General features: G+C 44.0%; 1 protein-coding gene across 9 annotated transcripts in view; it reads right to left on the reverse strand.

Annotated features, from left to right (window-relative positions):
• Positions 1-11,110, reverse strand: part of Smarca2 (SWI/SNF related, matrix associated, actin dependent regulator of chromatin, subfamily a, member 2) — a 167,537-nt gene that overhangs the window by 84,051 nt on the left and 72,376 nt on the right. For all 9 annotated transcript variants that reach the window (XM_052187895.1, XM_052187861.1, XM_052187874.1 and 6 more), the window contains exons 18-20: positions 10,301-10,543; positions 8,460-8,573; positions 197-304 (exon numbers count right to left, since the gene is read on the reverse strand). In XM_052187895.1, coding sequence (XP_052043855.1) covers positions 197-304; positions 8,460-8,573; positions 10,301-10,543 — 465 coding nt within the window. The remainder of the gene's footprint in view (positions 1-196; positions 305-8,459; positions 8,574-10,300; positions 10,544-11,110) is intronic.

The following is an 11,110-nucleotide window of genomic DNA, read 5'->3' on the forward strand; positions in this document are numbered from 1 at the left end:
GCACAGACTGCCAGTGTAATTAACAGAGTAAATAAGGACGGTGCTGGCAGCTCCTGCAGCCACCTCAAAGATACAGTGTTTTGTAGGAGCAAGGCCCCCTTCACAGGAAGGCTTCCTGGACATGCTCAGGGCTTCGGCTGTGAGAAGAGGACAAGCCACACTCCAGAGCCTGAGTCTCCCGGCTTTCTACACATACCTTCTTATCCTTCTCAGACCCGTCCGTGAGGAGGATCCCCTTGGCTTGCATATGACGGTACAGAATCTTCTGCAGAGCTGACATGTCACACTTGATCACATATTCAACCTGGGGACAGAGAGCAGGTGTAGGTAAGAACAGGAGAGGAAGGGCTGTCTGAAGCCGGTGTAGGAGAAGGGGCTGAGGGAAGTCAGTCCTGGAAGCACAGACCGTGCATCTGATTCCCCTTCCTGGATTCATGAGAGGGGACAGGGCCATACAGCAGACCAGAATCCTCCAGGACAAAAGCACCATGATTATGGTGTGACCCTCAAAAGGCTGCCTGGAGAAGATGATGCAAGAGTAGTCACTGCTATGCAAAAATGTTCACTGCGGTGTATTTATAATACTTCTCCTGTTTCTCAGTCCTGTATACTTTCGTATGAACTGAACAGTATCAGGAAAACTGGCGACTGCCCTCGCTCCTACAAAACATCTCCACATGGCTGCCTGCGGTTCCCCCAGCACTCATCCTAGAGTAAGATTTATAACAAACCCAGGTTGACTGCATTAACCTCTACTCTCAAGAAACGATAGGACACACCACTGTGAAGACAGGAGATTAAAAAGAATTAACTCACAGCAGGACACAACTTCCACAACCTCATGGCTGTCTAAAGGAGAACAGTGCCCCACTCCTGTGTGTCCGGTTGAGAAAAGACAAGTCCAAGTTATAATACTTAATGGCGATTCACACATCCACAGCTTATCATGCATCTTCCAGACTTCAGCCTACTCGGAGCGCAGAAAACAAGACTTATTTTATAGTGCAGTTTTTCCCTTAGTCCCAAGAATACAAATGTGCAAAATTCAAAGTAAATGGCAGGCTGCCACCTGGATATCTATGAGTGTGATTAAAGGAAATCAGCCAATTGCCCGCTGTGTGATCAACTGCTTAAAAAGCAATGAGGCTGTTTTCAGCTCCGAAGGCCAGAGGGAGGAGGTCACGGATGAAGAGAAGTTGAACATTCATTTGGCTGCAAGTTTAAAAAGGAGCCAGCAGTTACAGGAAGGCTGGGTTTATTGCATGGACGTTACCTATATGGGATTGGTTAATAACTTCCAGGTCAGAGAGAAAACAATCTTTAGATGTAACAAACCGGCACATGCTTAACACAGGCTGTGTGCCTTGCCCATCTGACCGTGTTTTCTCTTTATTCTCCCTATGTTGGGTGGTATTCCTGAGGTAGATTATACATATTTGATTTATATGGCATGATATTTTCCTCTACACGTATTGTGGATAGCCCTGGGCTTATATTTTGATGCTAATTCCACTCCTCGAAGGGGCTGCAGATGAGGAGTTGCCTTGTGACCCTTCTCCCCACCTTAACTTTTCAAATAAAGCCTTGAGCCAATGATTGGGCAGGAGGAAGGGGGAGGAGCTGAGAGTTTGGGAGAGGAGAAAAGGATCCAGGGAAAAGGGGAGGAGCTACGAGGGATCTAAGGAGAGGCTGCAGAGAGAGAAGCTCGTGGCCTGGAGAAACCGCAAGTTATCTGGGATAATATAGATGGAAATAGAGTAGTGTAGTGGGAGATCTGCCCAATCTAGGCTTATAGCTTGTATTGTTACTGATTGAGACTTCTTTTACTGGGTAACTGGGTTGGAAACAAAGTAGCAACATACACACTCACTGGTAAAGAATTACCATTACCCCCCCTTCTCCCCCCACCCCCCCCATCCCCGCAGCTCACAACTCACAATGAAATTTGATGGTGGGAAGAAAAATGTTAAGTTTAAACTTTAGCAAATTTAGTAACAATGGCATCAATGGCCAACATTTGGGCTCTACATCAAATGCTTAGTGTGTCTTTTCTCATTTGATCCTACAAACTCTGCATAACATAGCCACATTTAGTTTCCTTACCTCATAGACAAAGAATCTGAGCACCCTGGAGGTTCAATGCCTAGCTCAAAATATAGTCACTCTTTCAGACTCACCCTAAGGGTGACCAAGGCGACTGGTTCCCAGGCCCAGCCTGATGTTCACTTTTGTCTGGTGTCACCTCTCTGCTGCCCTGCCCACACTTCCCCAAGTATAGAAGACATGATTGCTACTTTTTAAAAGTGTGTCAGGAGATGGACGATCCAGAGTCAAGGACAGAACCTGCATTTTCTGCCTGTCAGTCAGCCATTGCTAAAGGTTTGAGGTGAAGTTCAGGAAGAAAGAAGCGACCTGATGATACATGCAGATAGGAGGCCAAGCATCCGAAAAGAGATGAGAGGCCCTCTAGAGCAGTGGTCCTCACCCTTCCTGATGTTGTGACCCTTTTACACAGTTCCTCATGTGTGCTGGTTGATCTCCCCCAACCAAAAAAATCACTTCACTGCGACTTCATAACAGTAAGTTTGCTACTGTTGAGTCATAATGCGAATATTGGATATTGAAAGAGGAATTTAGTGTAAATCCATAGGCTCAAGGACTTGAATCCATAGGCCTTGGCTCGGTTGATTCTGAGCCCATGTTGAGGCAGAACATCAAGGAGGTAGAACTGAAAGGAAGCAAGAAGCTGTTCCCTTATGGTGTCCAGAAAACATGGAAAGCAGACGGGATAGGATCAGGTATAACCCGATATAGGAGTCCCCAAAGGGTCTCGACCCACGGATTGAGAACCACTGCTCGAGGGTTCTGTAGCTGCTCTGGAGTGAAGACAAGCAAGGCTCCGCCCTTACTTCAATAAGGGCAAAAGGAACTGGTCAGATACAACGACAAAAGCTGCTGCTGCAAGCTCCACACGTGCATTTTACCTTTGCTCCTGGAATAGTCTCGAACCAACAGCAGGTATTTGCTCCTGTATTTTCCTCCAAGCTTGGGCTGTCTTTAATATGAGGGATCCTTTCTAAGGTCTAGTGTCCCCAAGATCTTCTCCCAGGACCAATGAGACGGTGCAGTGGAAAAAGATGCTTGCCTCCAAGCCCGATGACTTGAAGGCAATCCCTGAGAGCCACGTAGTAGAAGGAGAGAACCAACTTCCTGAAAGTTACCCTTTTACCTCCATTGTGTGCTGTGACTTGTGAGGACACAGTTTCAACATAGCACATGCACATGAGTATGCGCACATGTAAACCAAGTAAATAAATGCAAATTTTTTAATTCCCATAAGAGCCCTAATAATAAAAAACAACTTTCTCCCCCATGTCCCTCAAAGAAAATGGTCCTGGACCTTATCTGATGACAAAGATATTCTTTCCAAGGTATGAATGTGTGTGTGTGTGTATACCTATAGATTTTTAAAAATTATTATATATTTGTGGTTAATATTAACATCTCTATATATGAGTTGAGGCCATAGGACAGTGGAACAATGTTAAAAGATAGATGCTTGGTGTCCTATATAATGGTGCCAGTGTGGTGACGCCTAATATTTTTTTATCAGTTCCAACCTAAGTACTCCATATGTAGCTAATGAAGACCCCCAAGAGGCACAGAAGGAATAGCATCCTCTGGGATCCAAGGATATTAGCCTAGTTAAAAAAAAATCAGATCAAGCCTGGGGATGCAGCTCAGTTAGAGCAGATGTCTCCATGTGCGAGGCCCTGATTTCGATGCCCAACACTTTGAACCAAGACATCAGATCATAGGAAATCTCCTTTTGCAGACACAAGGAAAGCCAGGTACAACATGCAGAATCTGAATACACAGGCAAGTGAGAATGACCGGACACTAAGATGCTCTAGTGGGAGGGTCCAATCCAAGCCTCCCTACGGCCACCCAGGCCACAGAGTGACATTGTAACAGACTACCTGTCATCAGGGTCACCTTGCACGTTGCAGATCTATAGAACTTAATCTTTTTAAGAGAAACATCGTTATACACAGCTGCCCTAGCATCCCTCTGCACTCAAGGGAGTTACAACTGAGCACCTTCTGCATACCCTGCTGCTCTACCCACGTATGAACACTGGAGACCCCTTCCTTAAAGCATCCAAAAGGCTGAACAACTTATTTCTTTGGTTGGGTGAGGTTGCCTCCCATCACCACACCAGTACTCAGTGTGAACAGATCTCATGTCAAAGGTCAAGTCTGTCTACCACTCACGTCACACCTTCCATTCTGGGGTCATATATTTTACCTGCTCTAAGTGTTGAGGAAATACACAGAGGAACCAACTGAGAGCTACACAGAGAGAAAAGGGGCACAGTACAGAATCCTAATAGCTGGGCCATTTTCTACTGGGCTGGCACTGAGCTTACCCTTCCCAAATCAATGGCACCCTAGTCGGCAAGTATATGAGAGTTCCTCCAAACGCACAGATAGTACAGTATGGGAAATGGGTGGCTTCTTTAAAGAGATGTCCCCTGCTAAGAGATAGTCTTGACAGCCACTGGGACTGTGCTTATTCAAGTTCTAAGGACAAATGAGGCACTGACTTCATGTATCTGATATTGATCCCTAAGAATTTAGGGAATTTAGCAAATGGCCTAATCGATTCCCACGAGCAGGTGGATACGTCGTTATCTTAAGAATTCCTGCCGGTCTCATTTGATTCAGTAGAACCTGAGCTTTCTTCAAAGCTCCTTCCTGTGGATTGCCCTTCATCCAAAATTTTCATTCCAAAAAGATCACTGAGACAATGAACCTGGCCCAGCGTGTGGCAGTCCCATGGGGTGAACAGAGACTTCTCACACACAAGTCCACGTGCAAAGGTCTCGGGTCCTGGAACCCATGATGTGAGAGAGGAATGATGTAATGATTAGTTCTTTTAAGCATCCTCAGCTTTATATAATGAATACCCAAGCTTTCCATCTAAACAAAGCTCTTTCCTGTGTTCTACAGAAATTACGTAGATAAAAAAAAAATCGGGATTGATATTAGGTGGTCCAAGCTCTTGTTAAGTGAAGACACTGCAAGGATGCACATGCACGCACACAGGTAGGCAGCAGGCAGCAGGCATAGGCCACACATGCAGAGATGCCACTGTACACACAGCCAACTGCATTACTGGGTCTTAAGACTACGAATTCACAACCTCAATGGGAGCTCAATCAGAAAATTAAAATTTCATTAAGTCTAAGTTGCCTTATATAATCCCTTTTCTACGAACTATCAGTTTCCTGAATATAAGGAAATGTGCTTTGGGCAATACATAAGGGGGCACAGTCTACCCCTGTTCAGTAGGTATTCCATTGGCCTACTATGAGAACTGGCTTTCCTCTGCAGCAGAGGTACCTTTAATATAGGCCAAGAGTAAGCAAAAATAGTCAACAATATTCAATATCAAGCTAATGGAATTAAAGATGTAACTTCATACCTACTAAAATAACTGAAACAGGGAAACAAACAGTAATGACAAAAAAAAAACAAAAACAAAAACAAAAACAAAAACAAAAACAAAACAAAAAAACCCACACCTGCCAATATGGTGTGCCAATGAGCACAAGGAGGAATGGGAATGCTCACATCTTGCCAGGAGGGCTACACAGCATTTTAGAACACAGAGGTCACATGATTTTGTAAGAAACTTATAAACCATTCATTAACCAAACAACCCAGGGCTGTTCACACAAGTGAAACAAAAACCACCATGTCACACAAAAGCTTGGATCCAGATGCCCATAGCATCAGATGACATAGACTGTCAAGAGCCTGGAGAGATGGCTCAGTGGTTAGGACCATTTCAGCTCTCATAGAGGATACAGGTTAGTTCCCAGGACCCCCTGCTTACAAACATAGAACTCGAGCTCCAGAAGATCTAGAACACTCTTCTTGCATAGGTGTACACACACACACACACACACACACACCCCTCTTAAACAAACAACCCAATGTCCTTCAACAAAACTGAACCCAATGTGGGTAAGCGTTAGCACCCTGGATGACTTTCAAACATATTTACACAGACTGAAGATGTCAACAGCAACTCATTCTGATTTCAGTCAACTGGCACTCCTTAGGGATGAAGAACAGCTCAGAGGCCACACGAGGCTTAGCAAGGGGTGTGAGGCAGAGGACATGCGAGCACTGCACTCAGAGTACAAAGGGAAACAGGCACAGCTGTGCAGAAGACACACCTCACTGGGCAGGGTGAGGGAACAGCTGTACAGGTTGGTTCTGAACCCAGTGAAGTAGCCATCTGTTAGGTCCACAGACCTGTAGACTAAAGGGAGCATGGGCCTGTGCAGCAATCTTACGAGATGTGCACTGAAATTAAGGGTAAAATGCACTTTCCTGATTCTTCTTCAAGAAAACATTTGAAAATAAAATACGATTTAGCTTTTTTTTTCTTTCTGCCAATAGCTATGGATCTTTTATAGTTTCTTTTACTCAGGCCACGTCAGACATGCCCAGTCTGGACTTGTAAGCAGGAAGCGATAGGAAAAGACTCTTCGCCCCCAAGGATAACACTTAAAATTTCCAACTTTGCCCAGGTTAAAAAAAAAATACCAACGAGGTAATGAAAATAGAGAATAGATACTGAGCAGCATAGATATTGATCAGCACAAGTCAATAAAAGCCACCTATATGCTCTAGTTGGATTATAGATAGGGAAGCAGGAAGGCCACAGAAAACACAGTAAAGACAAGAGAACTGAGAGAGAAAGAGAGAGAGAGAGAGAGAGAGCGCGCTTCGGGTGGACAGGAGAGTAGAGCTTCAGTCAGCAACAGAAGCAGCAGAATAAATACATAAGGAGAAAACAAAAACCCCCAAAACAAAAAGCAAAATGAAACAAACAAACAAAGCACCACCAGGAGAGCAGAAATTAAACCATATATGTGTTCATGAACCTAGTACTTAGACCTCACAGTAGTCCTGTAAGGCAGATGTGACATATTTTCCAGGTCACCAGTGAGACCACTAAAGCTACCCTGGGCTAAATGACTTGCCAATATTCACATCATAAGCGACAGAGGATGTAGGGGTCCTACGCCCACCGATAGGCAGAGTCAACAGTTTCCACTCTGCCAAGTTGCCTCCAGGACAAGCCAGAGTAGCTGCCTTTAAATATATGGATAGCTAGAAAGGCATCCACATGATAGGCACCCCACACATCGCTATTACCCACTGAGGTCAAGACCACAGGAGGCCGAAATGAATAACAGCATTTGATCCCCAAGTTGTAGTCACCAACAAAATAAAATAGGTACTTAACACTTTTACTAGGATAGGCACGGTATAAGACTTTTATTTTTGCTTTTTTGTGACTACTCATGAATAAGGGATTGAGATATAAAATTCTCTCACAGCAAAGTGATCATGTCTCTCCAACCAGCTGCCTGCTCCTACTGTACAACAGATGGGACACACCAACCTGTCCAGTAGCTGTCACCAAGAAAACCCCTCAATCATAAGACAGCAGCCCATCTCAGATCCAACCCATCACATCCAAATACAAATATATTATTTTAAAAAAAATTAAAAAAAACTAAATACAAAAATAAAACAAAGCAGTATCTAATACTAAGCATGCCACTTTGTAGAGAATGGGACTCCATGTGTGGATGGTTCCAGCAGAAGACCAGTGCACAGCAATCAAAATTCATGTCCAATACTCACCTGGGCCCAAAGGAATTGTATCGAATTAAAAACTATTCCCAAAGAGAAAACTACCTGTCTAGAGGATACCAGGTAAGTCTACAGGAACTCAGTTATACCAGAAAAACCCACATCCTAGCCTGAAGTTTACAGCAACTCTCCTTCTGTCACAAACACTAAACACTGAATTAACCTTCCAGAAACCTGGCAGATACTACTGTTCCCTTCAAAGATGTCAGGAGTGGCAAATGCCAATCCTTATTTTTCTTAGTGCAGGACTGCCAGTCTGTAAACCCAGTGCTACAGGACATAAACTCAGTAATTAAAAAAAAGTATATACATATAAATATATAATATTTAATATATTATATATGATATATTATATTAAATATGTTTAATATATTAATATTATATCATGTTATCAATATTAATATATAATGTGTTATATTTAATATATAATATTATATATATTATAAATTTATATGTGTGTATATATTGTTAAAATGCAATGAGACTCCATGAATTTGATTAATTAAACCTGCCCTAGAGTTACAGAAACCAGACTGAATATTTTGTGACACCTCCCAGCCCCTAGTTCTATCAGACACAGAGGGTTTGAGGATATTGTCAAGAAGACCTGTTATCTATCATTTCTATTGCCTGGGTCTGCTATTCCAGACACACAGCCTCACAGGCACTGAAAACCCATACACGGGAGGCGGAGCCTCACAACTCTTCTCTGTGACTCACCTTTTCTGGAAGCTGAGACTCAACCTCTTTCTTCAGCCTCCTCAGTAGAAAAGGTCTCAACACCTTGTGCAGACGCCTGATGATCAAAATCGTTTCTTCTTCATTCAGATCCACCTGCAAAACGAACTTCGGTGAATTCCTGAAGGAAGTCTCCCAGTGTAAATCTCGGCTACACTCACTATGGGTTTCACTACATACTGAAATCACACATGCTACCAAGCCAGATTGAGGCCAGCCATCAAACACCTCCAAATTCTCTTCCCATCTGCCTGCCCCATGGGAATGACATGACCTCCAAATAGGGATCTTTGCCTTAGAGCCCAGATCTGTGGGAAATGGCCCCGGAATCAAGTTTCATGTTAACAGTAGGAACAGTCCCAGACTTCACAGAATATGGATGGCATTAAAGACTGACTTGAGACGGACGGACACACAATGGTAAAGGGGGGCAACGGTTCGTGTGCTCCTATGTCAGTTCAAGCCCTTGACTTCTCGTGTCCAGTACAGAAACAGACAGAAGGATGCGTCCTTGAATTTGGAAATGGGAAGAACAAGAGCGGGTCATCTTTATGCTCCTCTATTATAGCCCATTCTGTGGTGGTCTGAATGAAAATGGCCCCCACAGGCTCATGGGCAATAGTTAGGAGGCGTGGCCTTGTTGGAGTAGGCGTGGCCTTGCTGGAGGAGGCGGGTCACAGGGGGTGCGCTTTGAGGTTCCAGGTGCTCAAGCCAGGCCCAACATTACTTTACTTTTCTGATGCAGACAGATCCGGATGTAGAATTCTCAGCTCCATCTCCAGCATCATGTCTGCCTGCATGGTGCGGTGGCGTCCCACCATGATGATAAAGGAGTAAACCTCTGAAGCTGTAAGCCAGCTGTAAATGTTTTCCTCCATAAGAGTTACTGTGGTTGTGGCATCTCATCGCAGCCAGAAAAACCCTAACTAAGACAGCTGCTTTTGTTTTCTTTACCAAATCCTGTTCAGATTTAGTCACAGTTTATGAAAACGCCTTACTTTTTGTCCACCTCCCTTTGTCAGCCTCTAGGGGGCAGAGTGAATTGGCATTGCTTCCTCCAAATGGGCATGTCAGTTAATGAACAGAAAATGTACCTATCAGGTCCCTCAAGATTAAAGAGCTAAGAGTTCAAACACAAGTTCTCTAAGGCATTTTAGTGACTTTTCCATTCCTAGAGTTGAAAATCTGGTAATCACAATGGTATGTGCCTGTTTGGGATTTTTTTTTTCTTGTAATAGCCCAAGCTCGCCTTTCATGAGCTCAAACAAAAGATAAAGGGATGATGATGATGATGATGATTATGATGATGCAGCAGCATGTGAGAGCTGCTACTCCTGAGAGATATTTAAGGGAGTATTTCTGTACAGATAAAATGAAACCTTACACTAAAACATAAAAAAAAAAAAGTGTGGAAAATTATTGTTTCCATTCAAACTTTGCATGGAAGTATGTAAAAGAAGACTCCTGAGTTTAAAACAGAGAAAGATACTTGGGTTCCTGTTGGATTGGCTGAATGGGTCTGGTTAAAGTGACTCAGCCAGTATCTCCAGTCTCACCCTCCCTGTGGTGTGGCTGTGGCTGAACCCTCTACCAGTCAGGAGCGAACAGGCAAATGGCAGATGCCCCATGGGAATCTAGATTCAGAAGGTAAAACATAATCCCAAATGAGACCCCACCCCCATCCTACCCATGGAGCAAACACCATTGGGGGGGGGGGGTCTATAGCCCTGAGTTTTCAAGTCCTCATCACACAGTGGCAAATTCTCCCCCCTCCTCTCCCCCTCCCCTCTCCCATCCCTCCCCCCTCCCCGTTTGGCCAGTACCCTTTCGCCGGTCATGGCGAACGGAGCATTAAACCACTGCTCAAATGTGCTGCAACTCTTGAAGATCGTAGGAAGGAGGAAATTGAGGAGGGCCCAGAGTTCCGGAAGCTTATTCTGCAGCGGGGTCCCAGTCAGAAGGATCCTTCTGGGGGCCACATAGTGTGTGTTCAGGACCTGGGTCAGCTTGCAGTGATGATTCTTCATTCGGTGGCCTTCGTCCACGATCATGTATTTCCACCGAATCTGCAGGACAAAAGAACGCACTGATGTGTGGTAGGTAAACAAATACACAGTGGCTTCCAAATGGCTGCAGGCATGTGTGGAAAAACAAAACAAAACAAAACCCCAAAGAATCCAATTTGGCACAAGAGGCAGATTGATATTCTCTAAGTGAAAGGAATCCTAACTAATGGAGTATTGCGGTGCCTGGCAGACTGCTAAAGCAACAATGTTTCTCCCAGGACAAGTGATTCCAATCTACCTTCTAGAAACAGTATCTGTGGTTTCCAATGGTGTTACATGATGTCAGAGGGTCATTTGACCCCTGAAGGGGTCTCAACCCACAAGTTGGGAAACGCAGGCCTACACAAAATGGACATTGGTTAAGAAAGAAAGAAAGAAAGAAAGAAAGAAAGAAAGAAAGAAAGAAAGAAAGAAAGAAAGAAAGAAAGAAAGAAAGAAAGAAAGGAAGGAAGGAAGGAAGGAAGGAAGGAAGGAAGGAAGGAAGGAAGGAAGGAAGGAAGGAAGGAAGGAAGGAAAGAAGGAAGGAAGGAAAGAAGGAAGGAAAGAAGGAAAGAAAGAAAGAGAGAG

Source organism: Apodemus sylvaticus, chromosome 1, assembly GCF_947179515.1.
Source record: "Apodemus sylvaticus chromosome 1, mApoSyl1.1, whole genome shotgun sequence".
Taxonomy (NCBI): domain Eukaryota; kingdom Metazoa; phylum Chordata; class Mammalia; order Rodentia; family Muridae; genus Apodemus; species Apodemus sylvaticus.